Genomic DNA, 20137 nt, shown 5'->3' with positions numbered 1-20137 from the left:
GGCGAAGCTCTAGTATGCTCAACTGAAACGTTACAGTTCATTTTTCAGTATACTAAAATGAACTAATAGTATATAGTATGTAGTGTATACTCATTAAGTATGTAGTATACAGTATGTTAGTATGGGTATTCGAAACACAGTCCATGTTGGTATGCAGCTTTATTAATTCAATAATATATATACTTTTTTATATACATTTTTTCATCCAAGGGATCCTACAATATGATATCCTTGGTAAAAAAAATCTAAATGTAATGCTATAATGCCAGCTAGCTAGAGTATGAACTGTGGAATTAATTAAAATCATCATATGCAATTTGACATGCCCTGGAGTCGTCCAAGTGACGAGTTCACGTACTAATTTTACGTAATACTGGAGCTCCGCTTTCCTGGCGGAGAAGATGGCGGCTCCTGGACCGGGGGAGTATTTTAGCGTCGGCAGCCATATCTCTTGTCTTACCTGCTTGGGCCAGCGTCTGCAGGGAGAAGTGGTGGCCTTCGACTACCAGTCCAAGATGTTGACTTTGAGTATCCTTTCTCCATTTTAGGGTGCCATTGAATCATTGGCCTGTTTGCCTTCGGTGAGGGCCTGTCTGTAACCAACAAATGTCAAATAGTTATCCGCGCAGGCGTAATTGTAGCTAGCCGAATTGCTTAGCTAGCTTTGTCCCACTTAAAATATTTTGATACAATTCATTACTTTTGTATTACATTTTGCAAATATTGCTGGAGTTTTGCTCTGATCGTGTAGTTATTGCTTTCATGTGTTGTGAGCCAACGTAGAATTGCTGGTCCTAGGATCACTATTTTGCAGATCCCATTATGGCATCATGGCAGTTTCATTAACAGTATACAGTAATTGTTATTGGCTAGCGTGACGGTCTTGCTTACTGACTGACCAGCGCAGATGGTTTTGACATGCGATATAATATCATTCTTATTGCCACCTAACTGATTGCAATGTTAGGCAAATGACAATTAATTTCATTTCCTCAACGCTAACTAGCGACGTTCATTTACTGTTAGTTAGCAGCTAACATTAGCTTGCGTTTAGATAGCCAGCAAATTATAATTTATGCTACCATTTGACGCTGTTAAAAATATCAAGCATAAAGACAGTCTTAGTTATCAATCCGATTAACTAGCACGGCATGATTGACTTGTCAAAGTCAACTAGGTACCCTTGGGTCATCCACTATCGTTAGCTAGCCTAGCTTGTTAGCTAGCTACGGTAGTATGATGAAACATGCCGGTTCTGTCACTGTACAGTAACGCTAGTTAGCCAAAAGCGAATCTCATTGGTCAACTATATGGCTCTTCAATAAACCTTGGCCCAAGTAACTAGCTCAAAAAAACTATGGATTTCTCTCGTCAATCCACACGTTTGAGGGTGGGCATAGGACCACCATACATGTGCTCCAATGACTGGTTGTTAGTAGCCCTTGATCATGACTCAGTTCCATTACATTACACTTAAGTGGTTGGATGAAAGCGTCTCCTGTAGTAGTGGGTGGGGGTTGTTAAGATCCAACGGTCGGTCTGATCATTAAGATGCATAGCTTGCAGTGCAGTTTTGTATTTCTACCCCGCATTTTCTGTACTTGAGGCACATGTGCTTCTCTTTTCAACTAGCTAAAAGCTTGGTAGTTGGAGTGTGTGTATTTATGTTTGTATGCATGGTAAAACAACACGAGTAGAAAATATTAAGCTCATGCGGTGCTGACCTGTTGCACCCTCTACAACCACTGTGGTTATTATTTGACCCTGCTGGTCAAATATGACTGTTTGAACATCTATGAACATCTTGAATAACAATCTTGCCTTAATGCCATGTACTCTTATCTCCACCAGGCACAGCCAGATGAGGACTGGCCACCCCTCAGAGACTGGTTACTCTCTAGGTTTCTTCCTATGTTCCTGCCTTGCTAGGGTGTTTTTCCTAGCCACTGTGGTTCTATATCTACATTGTTTGGGGTTTTATGCTGGGTTTCTGTATAAGCAATGCGTGACATCTGCTGATGTGAAAAGGGCTTTATAAATACATTTGATTTGGTATACAGAACACACCACTGCCTAGTGCTGCACCCCCAACGCACTGCGCCATTGACAATGAATGACTTCCGCTGGAACAGTTTGATGCAGCCGGTGGACATAAAGACCTTAACTTTAAAATCAGAGAGAAATCATTTGAATAATACAGGTTAAATTGATACTCACCTCGATCGTGCAGAAGTGTAACGGGGGAAGTGTAACGGAAGTGTAGTTTAGTCTGATGGAGGCTCCGTAGCTGTAACTGCTACAGTAAGTGTGTCTTTATTTGAAGGATTCTTTCTCGCTGATGAAGGATTCTTTCTCACTGATGAAAGACGAGGGCCATATGTTTAGAAAGCCATTTCGCAAGCAATGATTATTGATGTTTCTTAACGTTAAAGATGCACTATGCAGAAATCGTTCCACCATTTCCTGGTTGCGCAAATCGTAGAAGTGCCTCTAATTTCCGTTGGTGACAAAACAAGCAAGTATAGTGTAGAGTTGTACCATCTAAACCGCTGTGAAAAATATTTTCCATAACCAACATTTTGTATTTTCAGCCATTTGAAGCTGGTGTTCCAAACCAAAAGTAATAGACGTAAGAACAAAACTTAACGGGCAGCATAGAAAAGGAACACAGAATAGATCTACCACTTCTTAGACTTGCTTTCAATGAGTGACAGATCTTTAACTTACATTTCTATGTGAATTTGTTCTGGCTGCCAAAAAAGTTACATATTGCAGCTTTAAAACACATCTCCGGCATTGGAGTTCACATAAGTCGTGGCCGAAGCTAATGGCTGAGAACTGTAGGGAGAAGGCAGAATGCTGCCTACAATTTCAGCGCTAGGTTGTCACATGCATGCTGCTATTGCCATTCCACTGTATTTTTTTTTCTCTTCTTGTTATACTAGTCCACTGAGACTGAAGATGTAGTTTAGCACTCACAGGGCTTCTCAATTTAATTGTAGATTAAATTGTCACTGAATGGCAGTGGCAGACAGAGACCCCACCAGAAACAAAGCATGCAAACATGTAACCACAGTTGCAATTCTTTCTGTGTTGTGGTTAAAGCCATAACTAGTTGGATGTTTTGTAGATGAATAAATCACATTTTATTAGTCACATGCGCCGAATACAACCGGTGTAGATCTTACAGTGAAATGCTTACTTACGAGCCCCTAACCAACAGTGCAGTTTCAAAAAATACAGATAAGAGAAGTTCAAGTAACAAGTAATTAAAGAGGAGCAATAAAAATATCAATCTATACAGGGGGGGTGCCGGTACAGAGTCAATGTGCGGGGGCACTGGTTAGTTGAGGTAGAATGTACATGTAGGTAGAGTTATTAAAGTGACCATGCATAATGACAACAGAGAGTGGTGGTGGGGGGGCAGGCAGGCAATGTGAATAGTGTGGGTAGCCATATGACTTGATGTTCAGGAGTCTTATGGCTTGGGGGTAGAAGCTGTTTAGAAGCCTCTTGGACCTAGACTTGACCCTCCGGTACCGCTTACCGTGTGTTAGCAGAGAGAACAGTCTATGACTAGGGTGGCTGGAGTCTTTGACACTTTTTGGGCCTTCCTCTGACACTGCCTGGTATAGAGATCCTGGATGGCAGATAGCTTGGCCCCAATGATGTACTGGGCCGTTCTGTAGTGCCTTGCGGTCAGAGGCTGAGCTGTTGCCATGCCAGTCAGGATGCTCTCGATGGTGCAGCTGTAGAACCGTTTGAGGATCTGAGGACCCATGCCAAATCTTTTCAGTCTCCTGAGGGGGGAGTAGGTTTTGTCGTGCCCGCTTCACTGTGTGCTTGGACAAAGTTAGTTTGTTGGTGATGTGGACACCAAGGAACTTGAATTTCTCAACCTTCTCCACTGCAGCCCGTCGATGAGAATGGGGGTGTGCTCGGTCGTCTTTTTCCTGTAGTTCACAATCAAGTCCTTTGTCTTGAACACAGGGAGAGGTTGTTGTCCTGGCACCACACTGCCAGGTCTCTGACCTCCTCCCTGTAGGCTGTCTCGTTGTTGTCGGTGATCAGTTGTGTCATCTGCAAATTTAATGATGGTCTTGGAGTCGTGCCTGGCCGTGCAGTCATGAGTGAACAGGGAGTACAGGAGGGGGCTGAGCACGCACCCCTGAGGGGCCCCTGTGTTGAGGATCAGCGTGGCGGATGTGTTGTTACCTACCCTTACCACCTGGGGTTGGCCTGTCAGGAAGTCCAGGATCCAGTTGCAGAGGGAGGTGTTTAGTCCCAGGGTCCTTAGCTAATTGATGAGCTTTGAGGGTGCTATGGTGTTGAATGCTGAGCTGTAGTCTATGTAAAGCATTCTCACATGGGTGTGTGTTCCTTTTGTCCAGGTGGGAAAGCGCAGTGTGGAGTGAAATAGAGACTGCATCATCTGTGGATCTGTTGGGGTGGTATGCAAATTGGAGTGGGTCTAGGGTTTCTGGGATGATGGTGTTGATGTGAGCCATGACTAGCCTTTCAAAGCACTTCATGGCTACAGACGTGAGTGCTTTGGGTCGGTAGACATTTAGGCAGGTTACCTTAGTGTTCTTGGGCACAGAGACTATAGTGGTCTGCTTAAAACATGTTGGTATTACACACTCGGACAGGGAGAGGTTGAAAATATCAGTTTAGGCACTTGTTAGTTGGTTAGCGCATGCTCGCAGTACACGTCCTGGTAATCCGTCTGGCCCTGCGGCCTTGTGACTGTTGACCTGTTTAAAGGTCTTACTCACATCGGCTGCGGAGAGCGTGATCACACAGTCTTCCGGTACAGCTGGTGCTCTCATGCATGTTTCTGTGTTATTTGCATAGCTCATCCGGTAGGCTCGTGTCACTGTGCAGCCCTCGGCTGTGCTTCCCTTTTGTAGTCTGTAATGGTTTGCAGGCCCTGCCACATTCGACTAACGTGAATAACATGCATGTTTTGTTCAGATGACATGATTGAAGTGGGATGTCCATCTTACCATGGTTTCCTGGTAGTTTTTGACAAGCTCTCCCAGAGGTGATAGATGCACCTCCAGGTTAATGTGTATTTTCATTATATAGGCCTAGATGTTAAACACTGTTGTGGAGGGACACACCACCTCTGCGTTTAGTGCCTTATGCGTAACATTTTGTGCCTTACATAGATTTATTCTGTTCCATTCATGCCTCTTCTTTCTCCAGGATGCTTTCTGTCATGCATTGCCATAACCTGGGAATGTTCTGTTCCATAAATGTTTGTTTTTATTTAAACTTGATTTAACTAGGCAAGTCCGTATAGAACAAATTCTTATTTACAATGATTGGCTGCCCCGGCCAAACCCTGGGCCAATTGTGCACCGCCCTATGGGACTCCCAATCACGGCCAGTTGTGATACAGCCTGGAATCGAACCAGGAACTGTAGTGACGCCTCTAGGGCTGAGATGCAGTGCCTTAGACTGCTCCGCCACTTGGGAGCCCTATCATGTCCCTCTACTTTCTCTAGGATGCTTCCTGTCATTCATTGCCATGCTATAACCTGGGAATGTTCTCCTGTGGCTGCAATAGGTGGCAGCATTTCCCTTGGTTGTCATTCCAGCTGACTATGACAGTACTGCTATGGCCTACCCCAAGACTTCCTCAGTCTCTAACCACAGCTGCTGGCAGGGAGCCATGTGCCTGGCAAGACTTCCTCAGTCTCTATCTAACCACAGCTGCTGGTGGAGTGCCATGTGACTTCCTCAGTCTACCACTCTATTATGTTGATCTACAGGTGTCTGAGATTTTTCATGTGGAGAATAGATCCTAATATTGATGGGGTGAATTGACCCTAATATTGATGGGGAGAATATACCCTAATATTGACGATTGATGGGGATAATAGACCCTCATAATGATTGACTCATTCTAACCCTGCTGATGGTGATATATTTGCTCAGTCAAATACCTGTAGAGTAGTAGAAGGCACTCAACGGATGAGGTGCAAGCAAAAAAATCATTAAGGCATTTGGAAGGAATAGGCGTGACTCTCACGTGAGAAATACGCCTGCCAAATGCTCAGTCAAATGGCTGGAATATTGTGTAGCATGACAGATATGCAGTCTTGACCGTTGGTAAAAAGGGGTGTTTTTGTATAGACTTAAAGTGAATCCTCCATATTTATCCACAGGTCTTGATTCTTTAAATGTCACTACTCTAGCCATGTGCTAGGATGCTTTTCTACTGTTACTGCTATTACTATGCATTCTGTGATGCTGCTACTATGCATTGGGTGATACTGCTGCTGCTACTATGCATTGGGTGATACTGCTGCTGCTACTATGCATTGGGTGATACTGCTGCTACTATGCATTGGGTGATACTGCTGCTACTATGCATTGGGTGATACTGCTACTGCTATGCATTGGGTGATACTGCTGCTGCTACTACTATGCATTGGGTGATACTGCTGCTGCTACTGCTATGCATTGGGTGATACTGCTGCTGCTACTATGCATTGGGTGATACTGCTGCTACTATGCATTGGGTGATACTGCTGCTACTATGCATTGGGTGATACTGCTGCTACTATGCATTGGGTGATACTGCTGCTACTATGCATTGGGTGATACTGCTACTGCTATGCATTGGGTGATACTGCTGCTGCTACTACTATGCATTGGGTGATACTGCTGCTGCTACTGCTATGCATTGGGTGATACTGCTGCTACTGCTATGCATTTGGTGATACTGCTGCTGCTACTGCTATGCATTTGGTGATACTGCTGCTGCTACTGCTATGCATTGGGTGATACTGCTGCTGCTTCTACTATGCATTGTGTGAACTGCTTCAGCAGACTGGTATAGGGATTGATTGAATATGTCCGTAAACACTACTACTATGCTGCTAGAATATGCATTGTGTGATACTGTTGCACTGCTGCATTGTGTGCTACTGCTGCTGCCGTGCATTGTGTGATACAGCTGGCTACTGATGCTGCTACTATTATGCATTGTGTGCTGCTGCTGCTACTAATATGCATTGTGTGATACTGCTGCTGCTACTATGCATTGTGTGGTGCTGCTGCTGATTAAAGTGGCTATTATGCATTGTGTGATGCTGCTACTATTATGCATTGTGTGATGCTGCTGCTGCTACTATTATGCATTGTGTGATGCTGCTGCTGCTATTAATATGCATTGTGTGATACTGCTGCTGCTTCTAATATGCATTGTGTGATACTGCTGCTACTACTACTATGCATTGTGTGATGCTGCTGCTACTAATATGCATTGTGTGATACTGCTGCTGCTACTACTATGCATTGTGTGCTACTGCTGCTGCTACTATGCATTGTGTGATACAGCTGCTGCTACTACTATGCATTGTGTGCTACTGCTGCTGCTACTATGCATTGTGTGATACAGCTGCTGCTACTAATATGCATTGTGTGCTACTGCTGCTACTACTACTATGCATTGTGTGATACTGCTGCTGCTACTATATGCATTGTGTGATACTGCTGCTGCTACTAATATGCATTGTGTGATACTGCTGCTGCTACTACTATGCATTGTGTGATACTGCTGCTGCTACTATGCATTGTGTGATACAGCTGCTGCTACTACTATGCATTGTGTGCTACTGCTGCTACTACTATGCATTGTGTGATACTGCTGCTACTACTACTATGCATTGTGTGATGCTGCTGCTACTACTACTATGCATTGTGTGATGCTGCTGCTGCTACTAATATGCATTGTGTGATGCTGCTGCTGCTACTACTATGCATCGTGTGCTACTGCTGCTGCTACTATGCATTGTGTGATACAGCTGCTGCTACTACTATGCATTGTGTGATACTGCTGCTACTACTATGCATTGTGTGATACTGCTGCTACTACTATGCATTGTGTGATACTGCTGCTGCTACTATGCATTGTGTGATACTGCTGCTGCTGCTACATTGTGTGATGCATTGTGTGCTATACTGCATTGTGTGCTGCTACTACTATGCATTGTGTGATACTGCTGCTGCTACTATGCGTTGTGTGCTACTGCTGCTACTACTATGCGTTGTGTGCTACTGCTGCTACTACTATGCATTGTGTGATGCTGCTACTATTATGCATTGTGTGATGCTGCTGCTGCTACTAATATGCATTGTGTGATACTGCTGCTACTACTATGCATTGTGTGGTGCTGCTGCTACTATTATGCATTGTGTGATGCTGCTACTATTATGCATTGTGTGATGCTGCTGCTGCTACTATTATGCATTGTGTGATGCTGCTGCTGCTATTAATATGCATTGTGTGATACTGCTGCTGCTTCTAATATGCATTGTGTGATACTGCTGCTACTACTACTATGCATTGTGTGATGCTGCTGCTACTAATATGCATTGTGTGATACTGCTGCTGCTACTACTATGCATTGTGTGCTACTGCTGCTGCTACTATGCATTGTGTGATACAGCTGCTGCTACTACTATGCATTGTGTGCTACTGCTGCTGCTACTATGCATTGTGTGATACAGCTGCTGCTACTAATATGCATTGTGTGCTACTGCTGCTACTACTACTATGCATTGTGTGATACTGCTGCTGCTACTAATATGCATTGTGTGATACTGCTGCTGCTACTAATATGCATTGTGTGATACTGCTGCTGCTACTACTATGCATTGTGTGATACTGCTGCTGCTACTATGCATTGTGTGATACAGCTGCTGCTACTACTATGCATTGTGTGCTACTGCTGCTACTACTATGCATTGTGTGATACTGCTGCTGCTACTACTATGCATTGTGTGATGCTGCTGCTACTACTACTATGCATTGTGTGATGCTGCTGCTACTATGCATTGTGCTACTAATATGCATTGTGTGATGCTGCTGCTGCTACTACTATGCATCGTGTGCTACTGCTGCTGCTACTATGCATTGTGTGATACAGCTGCTGCTACTACTATGCATTGTGTGATACTGCTGCTACTACTATGCATTGTGTGATACTGCTGCTACTACTATGCATTGTGTGATACTGCTGCTGCTACTATGCATTGTGTGATACTGCTGCTGCTACTATGCATTGTGTGATACTGCTGCTGCTACTATGCATTGTGTGATACTGCTGCTGCTACTATGCGTTGTGTGCTACTGCTGCTACTACTATGCGTTGTGTGCTACTGCTGCTACTACTATGCATTGTGTGCTGCTGCTGCTACTACTATGCATTGTGTGCTGCTGCTGCTACTACTATGCATTGTGCATTGGCTGCTGCTACTATGCATTGTGTGCTGCTGCTACTACTATGCATTGGGTGATACTGCTGCTGCTACTACTATGCATTGTGTGATACAGCTGCTGCTACTACTATGCATTGTGTGCTACTGCTGCTACTACTATGCATTGTGTGATGCTGCTACTATGCATTGGGTGATACTGCTGCTGCTACTATGCATTGTGTGCTGCTGCTACTATGCATTGGGTGATACTGCTGCTGCTGCTACTATGCATTGTGTGATGCTGCTACAGCAGCTGCTGCTACTATGCATTGTGTGCTACTGCTGCTACTACTATGCATTGTGTGATGCTGCTACTATGCATTGGGTGATACTGCTGCTGCTACTATGCATTGTGTGCTGCTGCTACTATGCATTGTGTGCTGCTGCTACTATGCATTGTGTGCTGCTGCTACTATGCATTGTGTGCTGCTGCTGCTATGCATTGTGTGCTGCTGCTGCTGCTACTATGCATTGTGTGCTGCCGCTATGCATTGTGTGCTGCCGCCACTACTGTGCATTGTGTGCTGCTACTACTATAACGGACTGTAGTTGATCCGTGATCTGTACGGATCACCCAGCCCCCCACGGTTCGGCACGCAAGTGAAGCGCGGATCAATTGCAAAGTTTTACCATCATAGTGTGAAATACAGTTTTTGTCTGCCGCTGTAACTTTTTTAAAGTAATAATTCCCATAATCTCGATGCAGAGTTGCTTTGAGAAGATGGACAAGACCGATGCGTGTTTTGTTTTACTCTGAAGCCTGAAAGTTGATTTGTCTTTTATTTATTTTTTTAAATGAGTTGTGTACTGTTCATGTGAACGGGCCTGCAGGTAGCCTCGTGGTTAGAGCGTTGGACTTGTAACTGAAAGGTTGCAAGATTGAATCCCTGACAAGGTAAAAAGGCAGTTAACCCGCTGTTCCTAGGTCATTGAAAATAATCATTTGTTCTTAACTGACTTGCCTAGTTAAATAAAGGTAAAATAAGAAAATGTTGAATCCCAACGAATCAATCCTGGATGCTCGCGTTCCATAAAGCAAAGAAGAACAAAAGAGCAGTGACAGCCATGGCTGGCAGAGGAGGTGAAGAACTGGAAAAGCCTCCCGCTTCATTTAAGTCTCATGTATAGGAGCATTTAGGCTTCCCTGTCAAATATGATGACAGAAGAAGGGTGGTGGACAACACCATTACGGTGTGTAGTTATTGTGCCACAAGAAAGCTGTATGATCATGGAAATGCATGTTCAAACCCTGGTGTGTCAGTGACGGCAGCCAACTCAGCCAAGAGACAACTTCTCACTGCGACATTTAAGTGCTTTGCTGCAGAATCATACCGGGCTGAAGCCATCACAATCTATTGGGATGTTTATCACTGTAGACATGAGGCCATACTCTGTTGTGGAAAACAAAGGGTTTAAAAATTTGGTGAAAGTGCTTGAGCCATGCTACAAAATCCCCTCGCGCACCCAATTCAGTATGAAGATTGTGCCAGATCGTTATGAAAAGAGAAATATCAAAATTGAGCACTGACACTTCACCATCTGTGTCCATGATCCAACCTCTGAGAACAAGGATTCTACAATCCATGGCCCCAAGTGAGGAAGACAGCACCATCACTAGAGATGTCAAGGCTGCCATTAGAGATGACCTGAACCCCAGATACCCCCCCCCCAATGTACAGGACTACCTTCATAGATCTACTGCACTGGATCCAAGGTTTAAGTCCCGGTCTGTTCAAGTCTCGTTCTCACCTAGACCCTGCCCTATGCCGGAGGCCATGCAGTGATCTCACCACTAGGATTGTGACCACTGAAGAGGTAAAAAAAAAAAGTGTGAATTACTTAAATATACTGCAGTCTAATCTTAGTCAATGCTATTGCTCTTAGAATCATCCATTTTTTTTTTTTGAATAATAATGGATTTTATTAAATGTTATTGCCGGAATTGATAGTTATATGAAAATAAATAATCAGTTAGTTTAATAGATCAAGTCATTTCTTTCTGCAGGGTCAAGCCACCGAGCCGACAGGAGCAGACTCGGAGGCATTTCCTCCACAAAATAATTTGGCCAAGAAGGAGCTTTTCGGGGAGACCTTTTGCCAGCAAGGACACAGGCAAGACTTTTGCCAACACCATCAAAGAGGAGGCATCCTACAAGGCAGCAAGCGGCATTCCAGTGGATGGTGATCCACTGACATGGTGGAAAATCAATGAGTGTAAATACCCTCACATTGTCATGGTGGCAAGATGCTGCCTGGCACTTCAGTTCCTAGCGAGAGGGTGTTCTCCACGGCAGGGGACATAGTGACTGCAAAGAGGTCTACCCTCTCCCCAGACAATGTAGACATCCTCATCTTTTAGAAAAATCATTTGAAGTTAAGCTCAGGTTTGCTTTCTTTCTTGACTTTTTTTTGATGACGTGGACACAGGCTATTTTTTCATTCACTGTTCAAAGGAAGCAGGTATGATGCCTCATACTGCACTTTAATTTAACAATTGAGTATTGAATATTTTATTTTAAGATTTTATTTAAACCTTAAAGTTTTTCTTTAAGTGTTCTTTTAAGTAATAAATGGAAAGCAGTTATATTTGTCTCAGCTTTTTTTTCTGATCTGAAAAATGATCCGATCTGTGACTCAACCTTGATCCGAACCACAACTTTTTATTTATATTATTAGTTCCACTACTACTACGCATTGTGTACTACTACTCAGGTTGTTTACCTTGACTTGAGTTCCTCCCAGAATGTGATCCCTCCAGCAGAAAGCCAAATCTCCACGACGTCATCCTGATCAATTTAGACTATGTTTCTGAAGTGGATATAATAAATGATCGCACTGAAACGCCTCCTCTAGCATCACTGAATGTTAGCAAGGTAAGCCCTCATCTGCTGTCATACTGTAGGTCCCGCAAATTCAGCCAGTTCCACTGCTTTTTCATTCTGCCACTCTAATCAGGGACTGATTTAGACCTGGGTCACCGTGTGTGTGAAATTATCAGGTAGAACAGAACCAGGAGTATTCCTGACCTCGGCGGGTAAGATTTGAATACCCTTACTGTAGATGCTGCTTGACTTTGTGTATCCTAGCCTAGGCTTTAGTCGGGATTCTTTGTTCTTATGATTAGCCTATTTGTATGGAAAACAAAATCTGGTACTTTTTTTTTGTACATCTTATGAACAGGCCAGGCCCACTGTTAGGTTACTTGAGATGAGATGACTTGAGTTCCATTTGTCACCTGTCTCAAATAATCACCCATCTGAGCCAGTCATTGTTAAATCTTCCTTGTCAACTTTCTCATCCCATTTTTCTGATCATGGCTATGAATTGTGTTTTCAAATGTAAGTGAAAGTTGCATCTTGCGCCTATTCCCTTCAAATGCATTTATATACTGAACAAAAATTAATGCAACAATTTCAAAGATGACGAGTGCGCAGGTGAGCTTCCCTGAGACAGTTTGTACAGATCCTTCGGTTGTCCACAGTTTCATCAGCTCTCTGGGTGGCTGGTCTCAGATGATCCTGCAGGTGAAGAAGCTGGATGTGGAGGTCCTGGGCTGGCGTGGTTGGACGTACTGACAAATTCTCTAAAACGACATTGCAGTTTTTGCACAAAATTTGAGAGAGAGACACTTTTTGTGAATATGGAACATTTCTGGGATCTTTTATTTCATCTCATGAAACATGGGACCAACACTTTGCGGTTACATTTTTGTTCAGCGTAGGTTTTGATTGCACCTTGACTCAAGTTGGTTGACTGCCTTCAAATTCCCTCCTAACTTTCTCCTCCCTGCCATCTTTCTCCAAGCTTGCCAATCGAGCACGGTCAGAGAAGGAGGACAAGCTATCCCAAGCATATGCAATCAGTGCTGGGGTTTCTGTGGAGGGCCAGCATCTATTCCAGACTATTCACAAAACGTAAGTGCCTTTTTCAATTAAATAATATTAATTTCATAGGGGCAGAGTGTCGTTGGGCAGCATTGTCTACTGGTTATAATATATCTGACACGGGCAGATGATTCTTTATGGATCCCAGGCCGCCACTGGGCCTACTGAATTTCCTTTCCAGTTGTAATGGCCAGGTTTAGAGGCAGGTGATTTGAATACGTCCCACGTTAGGTCAACACGAATTCAAACATTGGAAATCTTTGTTTAAATTGGTACGACAATCCCAGCTCCGACACCTCCGTTTTTCCACACACGGCCAACGCGGTGCGACTGATGATCAACTGCTGTGCACACGAACTAAGTGATAGCACCTCGGGCGGCAAGATTCTCATTGAGAATTGGATAAAGGCATTCACCTACTTAGTTGTCCCGCATCTCCCCAATTTAATTTACCTTTATTTAACCAGGCAAGTCAGTTAAGAACACATTCTTATTTTCAATGACGGCCTGGGAACAGTGGGTTAACTGCCTGTTCACGGGCAGAACGACAGATTTGTACCTTGTCAGCTCAGGGGTTTGAACTCACAACCTTCCGGTTACTAGTCCAACGCTCTAACCACTAGGCTACCCTGCCGCCCCGATGTCTGTATCCCTATCTACCTTTACAGATGATAGGCTTAGATAATCTAATAATTTATAAGAGTAAGTTTTAGCTTCATAAATAAAAATGATTCAATTAAGATTTCATGCTTTATTTCACAATATTAGATTAAAACGCATTTTAGTGGTTTAAATAGACCTGACTCCTCAGCTCAAGGACTGTTTGACCCGTTAAATGATTTGATGTGTACTATGTTCTGCAGCATCAAAGACTGTAAATGGCAGGAGAAGAACATAATGGTGATGGACGACGTTGTGATCTCACCGCCATACCAGGCTGACAACTGCAAAGGCAAAGAGGGAAGTGCTTTAAGTCATGTACGCAAAATAGTGAGTATCGCTTCCCTACTCCACCTACATCTGTCTACCTACTACAACTTTTAGGTCTGTCCACCTACCCGCTGCGGTTAGGTCTGTCCACCTACAGTTGAAGTTGGAAGTTTACATACACATTAGCCAAATACATTTAAACTCAGTTTTTCACAATTCCTAATATTTAATCCTAGTAAAAATCCCCCGTCTTAGGTCAGTTAGGAACACCACTTTTTTATTTTAACAATGTGAAATGTCAGAATAATAGTAGAGAGAATGATTGCTTTATTTCAGCTTTTATTTCTTTCATCGCATTCCTAGTGAGTCAGAAGTTTACATACACTCAATTAGTATTTGGTAGCATTGCCTTTAGATTGTGTAACTTGGGTCAAACGTTTCGGTAAGCCATCTACAATCGTCCCAAGGATGAACCAGACTTGTGACGGTCTTGGCTGAGTTCTTTTGATTTTCCCATGATGTCAAGCAAAGAGGCACTGAGTTGAAAGGTAGGCCTTGAAATACATCCACAGGTACACCTCCAATTGACTCAAATTTGGTCAATTAGAATCAGAATTACATAATTGTCTGGAATTTTCCAAGCTGTTTAAAAGCAGTCACCTGAGTGTATGTACACTTCCGACCCACTGGAATTGTGACACAATAAGTGAAATAATCTGTAAACAGTTGTTGGAAATATTACTTGTCATGAACAAAGTAGATGTCCTAACCGACTTGCCAAAACTATAGTTTGTTAACAAGAAATTTGTGGAGAGGTTGAAAAATGAGTTTTAATGACTCCAATTTAAGTGTATGTAAACTTCTGACTTAAACTGTACCTAGGACTGTCCACCATTACTGCTACGACTGTCAGGTCTGTCCACCATTACTGCTACGACTGTCAGGTCTGTCCACCATTACTGCTACGACTGTCAGGTCTGTCCACCATTACTGCTACGACTGTCAGGTCTGTCCACCATTACTGCTACGACTGTCAGGTCTGTCCACCATTACTGCTACGACTGTCAGGTCTGTCCACCATTACTGCTACGACTGTCAGGTCTGTCCACCATTTACTGCTACTGCTGTCAGGTCTGTCCACCATTTACTGCTACTGCTGTCAGGTCTGTCCACCATTTACTGCTACTGCTGTCAGGTCTGTCCACCATTTACTGCTACTACTGTCAGGTCTGTCCACCATTACTGCTACTACTGTCAGGTCTGTCCACCATTACTGCTACGACTGTCCACCATTACTGCTACGACTGTCAGGTCTGTCCACCATTTACTGCTACTACTGTTAGGTCTGTCCATCCATTACTGTTAGGGTCTGTCCATCCATTACTGTTAGGGTCTGTCCACCATTACTGCTACTGCTGTTAGGTCTGTCCACCATTACTGCTACTACTGTTAGGTCTGTCCATCCATTACTGTTAGGTCTGTCCATCCATTACCGTTACTACTGTCAGGTCTGTCCACCATTTACTGCTACTGCTGTTAGGTCTGTCCACCATTACTGCTACTGCTGTTAGGTCTGTCCACCATTACTGCTACTGCTGTTGGGTCTGTCCATCCATTACTGTTGGGTCCGTCCGTCCATCCATTACTGTTGGGTGTCAGGTCTGTCCATCCATTACTGTTGGGTCCGTCCGTCCATCCATTACTGTTAGGTCTGTCCACCATTACTGTTGGGTCTACTTACTGTTAGGTCTGTCCATCCATTACTGTTGCTACTTACTGTTGGGTCTGTCCATCCATTACTGTTGGGTCCGTCCGTCCGTCCATCCATTACTGTTGGGTCCGTCCGTCCGTCCATCCATTACTGTTGGGTCCGTCCGTCCGTCCATCCATTACTGTTGGGTCCGTCCATCCATTACTGTTGGGTCCGTCCGTCCATCCATCCATTACTGTTGGGTCCGTCCGTCCATCCATCCATTACTGTTGGGTCCGTCCGTCCGTCCATCCATTACTGTTGGGTCCGTCCGTCCGTCCATCCATTACTGTTGGGTCCGTCCGTCCATCCATTACTGTTGGGTCCGTCCGTCCATCCATTACTGTTGGGTCCGTCCGTCCATCCATTACTGTTGGGTCCGTCCATCCATTACTGTTGGGTCCGTCCATCCATTACTGTTGTCCGTCCATCCATTACTGTTGGGTCCGTCCATCCATTACTGTTGGGTCCGTCCATCCATTACTGTTGGGTCCGTCCGTCCGTCCATCCATTACTGTTGGGTCCGTCCGTCCGTCCATCCATTACTGTTGGGTCCGTCCGTCCGTCCATCCATTACTGTTGGGTCCGTCCGTCCGTCCATCCATTACTGTTGGGTCCGTCCGTCCATCCATTACTGTTGGGTCCGTCCGTCCATCCATTACTGTTGGGTCCGTCCGTCCATCCATTACTGTTGGGTCCGTCCGTCCGTCCATCCATTACTGTTGGGTCCGTCCGTCCGTCCGTCCATCCATTACTGTTGGGTCCGTGTCCGTCCATCCATTACTGTTGGGTCCGTCCCGTCCATCCATTACTGTTGGGTCCGTCCGTCCGTCCATCCATTACTGTTGGGTCCGTCCGTCCGTCCATCCATTACTGTTGGGTCCGTCCTCCATCCATTACTGTTGGGTCCGTCCGTCCATCCATTACTGCTACTGCTGTTGGGTCCGTCCGTCCGTCCATCACTGTTGGGTCTGCTACTGCTGTGTTGGGTCCGGGTCCGTCCATTACTGTTGGGTCCGTCCATCCATTACTGTACTGCTGTTAGGTCTGTCCGTCCACCATTACTGTTGGGTCCGTCCGTCCGTCCATTATTGGGTGCCGTGTCCATTAGTTGTCCGTCCGTCCACCATTACTGCTGTCCGTCCGTCCGTCCATTACTGTTGTCCGTGTCCACCATTACTGTTGTTCCGTCCGTCCACCATTACTGCTACTGCTGTTGGGTCCGTCCGTCCATCCATTACTGCTACTGCTGTTGGTCCGTCCACCATTACTGCTACTGCTGTTGGGTCCGTCCGTCCATCCATTACTGCTACTGTGTTGGGTCCGTCCATCCATTGCTGTTAGGTCCGTCCACCATTGCTGTTAGGTCCGTCCACCATTACTGCTACTGCTGTTAGGTCCGTCCACCATTGCTGCTGCTAGGTCCGTCCACCATTGCTGTTAGGTCCGTCCACCATTGCTGTTAGGTCCGTCCACCATTGCTGTTAGGTCCGTCCACCATTGCTGTTAGGTCCGTCCACCATTGCTGTTAGGTCCGTCCACCATTGCTGTTAGGTCCGTCCACCATTGCTGTTAGGTCCGTCCACCATTGCTGTTAGGTCCGTCCACCATTGCTGCTAGGTCCGTCCATCCATTGCTGCTAGGTCCGTCCATCCATTGCTGCTAGGTCCGTCCATCCATTGCTGCTGTTAGGTCCGTCCACCATTACCATTGCTGTTAGGTCCGTCCATCCATTACTGCTACTGCTGTTAGGTCCGTCCATCCATTACTGCTACTGCTGTTAGGTCCGTCCATCCATTACTGCTACTGCTGTTAGGTCCGTCCATCCATTACTGCTACTGCTGTTAGGTCCGTCCATCCATTACTGCTACTGCTGCTAGGTCGGTCCATCCATTACTGCTACTGCTGCTAGGTCGGTCCATCCATTACTGCTACTGCTGTTAGGTCGGTCCATCCATTACTGCTACTGCTGCTAGGTCGGTCCATCCATTACTGCTACTGCTGCTAGGTCGGTCCATCCATTACTGCTACTGCTGTTAGGTCGGTCCATCCATTACTGTTAGGTCGGTCCATCCATTACTGTTAGGTCCATCCATCCATTACTGTTAGGTCCGTCCATCCATTACTGTTAGGTCCGTCCATCCATTACTGTTAGGTCCGTCCATCCATTACTGTTAGGTCCGTCCATCCATTACTGTTAGGTCCGTCCATCCATTACTGTTAGGTCCGTCCATCCATTACTGTTAGGTCCGTCCATCCATTACTGTTAGGTCCGTCCATCCATTACTGCTAGGTCCGTCCATCCATTACTGTTAGGTCCGTCCATCCATTACTGTTAGGTCCGTCCATCCATTACTGCTAGGTCCGTCCATCCATTACTGCTAGGTCCGTCCATCCATTACTGCTAGGTCCGTCCAACATTACTGCTAGGTCCGTCCAACATTACTGCTACTGCTGTTAGGTCCGTCCATCCATTACTGCTACTGCTGTTAGGTCCGTCCATCCATTACTGTTAGGTCCGTCCATCCATTACTGTTAGGTCCGTCCATCCAACATTACTTACTGTTAGGTCCGTCCAACATTACTGTTAGGTCCGTCCAACATTACTGCTACTGCTTTTAACAACATTACTGTTAGGTCCGTCCAACATTACTGTTAGGTCCGTCCAACATTACTGCTAGGTCCGTCCAACATTACTGTTTGGTCCGTCCACCCATTACTGTTACTACTGCTAATACTGTTAGGTCTGTCAATGCATTGCCTTTGTTGTGTAAAAATTCTACAATTAACGTCATTTGCACTTTTTCTTACTATTTGTTACCATAACAAAAGTTATTGATCATACATCTCAAGTTGTCTTCCCCTGTCCTTCCTCTGCAGGTTGAGAAACATTTTAGAGACTTGGAAAGTCAGAAGCAACGTTCACAAGCACAGCAAACACAGAACTCCACGTTATCATCTTGAGTCAGCGCAGTGTGGGTCGGGCCAGCCAGGGAATGCAACACTGTGGCGGGCTGGTGGACGGCACTGCGGGCAGTCTGTCTCGACTGCAGGACGAGGTTGGCATTCCTAGCCCTCCTTGTCAGAGACCAGGAGGATCCAGCGCTGAAGAGCACTGGGTCCAGAAGATCAAAAAAAGAGGAAAAGACTTCATCTTAAATTAGACTTTATAAAGATAATTTAAAACATCAGCCATGAAGCAACCATATAGTTAAAGGAAACTAACTTCATCTCACTCATCCCTCCCATCAATCCATCATCGTCCTCTTCTCCCCAATGGCTTTTCTCCTTTTCCATAAATTTCATTTATTCAAAAAGAGAAAAATAGACCAGTCAAAAGCTTGTTACCTTTATTTTCTGTCCGTTTCCTTTTTGTTGCTATATCCATGTTCTGCAAGTGTCTGTTTTTCTGTATTTTAAACAAAACGTGACTTGAAATGCCACACTTTAAAAGACATTTTCTAAAATAAAAGTAACAAATTCTGACTCTAATACAGTAATTTCAATAGCTTTTTGCGAGGCAAAGAACAGAAACCTTTTGAAAGAGTCAAGATGGCAAATTGATTTCCTGTTAGGTATTTGTACAATTGTGTTATATGGAACATTGTCTCTGCAAAAGAATGGTCAGTCAATAGTGCAGTAGGCCTCATTAAACAACTGTCCACTGCACTCATGTTTCTGTTCACATGAAGTGAAACCGAATGTGAGCTCTCGCGAGATCAGTCTGGTTTTACAAGGCTCCAGTAGGCTACCGTTTAATCATGACTGTATTCAATGTGCATGGTCAAACCTGGCACGCCACCCTTTATACACCTGACCATTTACACGCTGTCCCGTTAACTAAAACATTAGACTGGTATTGGTGCCATTTAAAGTACAGATATGTATCATGTAAGTTGTTCAATCGGTCCCATTTTCTAGAATTTGACTACACAGCCATTGTTATTTTCTCATTAGAAATAGATTTTATTACAGAGAACTGACCTCACAGAATCCAGCCCTTCATTACCTGGACATTCAATGAATTCAAATGCGAAACGGATTCTTATTTCTCCAATGCTGGCCCCTGCTGTGCTGCTGCTTCAAAGAACTCCGGACAGAGGATACAGAACAAGATGGGTGAAGGGAGGCTAAGTTGTCATACCAATGGACTGTAAATTACAGGTCATTTCAGTGTCAGTGATGTTACCTGTCAAAGTAGGAAGTGAGAATCTGCAGGTAATGTCAATACGTTCCACCGGGTACCTGCTGGTCTGATCATGGAGAAGACTAATTCATGGACTGCTGGAGACCTGATTGG

The 20137-nt window shown here is 44.6% G+C and overlaps 1 protein-coding gene and 1 long non-coding RNA gene across 2 annotated transcripts; both read left to right on the top strand.

Moving 5' to 3' along the window:
* The first annotated feature begins 366 nt into the window (after positions 1 to 366).
* On the top strand, positions 367 to 19329 carry LOC112259663 (protein LSM12 homolog A). The gene is made up of 5 exons (XM_024434283.2): positions 367 to 528; positions 12016 to 12146; positions 13078 to 13187; positions 14021 to 14147; positions 18718 to 19329. Exons 1-5 carry the CDS (start codon positions 402 to 404, stop codon positions 18799 to 18801), a joined length of 579 nt encoding a protein of 192 aa, XP_024290051.1. The 5' UTR covers positions 367 to 401; the 3' UTR covers positions 18802 to 19329.
* On the top strand, positions 9700 to 11857 carry LOC121847177. Its single transcript, XR_006084118.1, has 2 exons — positions 9700 to 11088; positions 11279 to 11857. It is a non-coding gene; the product is annotated as an uncharacterized LOC121847177 (long non-coding RNA).
* Positions 19330 to 20137: the final 808 nt, after the last annotated feature.

This window comes from Oncorhynchus tshawytscha, linkage group LG01 (genome assembly GCF_018296145.1).
Source record: "Oncorhynchus tshawytscha isolate Ot180627B linkage group LG01, Otsh_v2.0, whole genome shotgun sequence".
NCBI lineage: Eukaryota > Metazoa > Chordata > Actinopteri > Salmoniformes > Salmonidae > Oncorhynchus > Oncorhynchus tshawytscha.
This window is presented reverse-complemented; position numbering and strand designations above follow the sequence as displayed.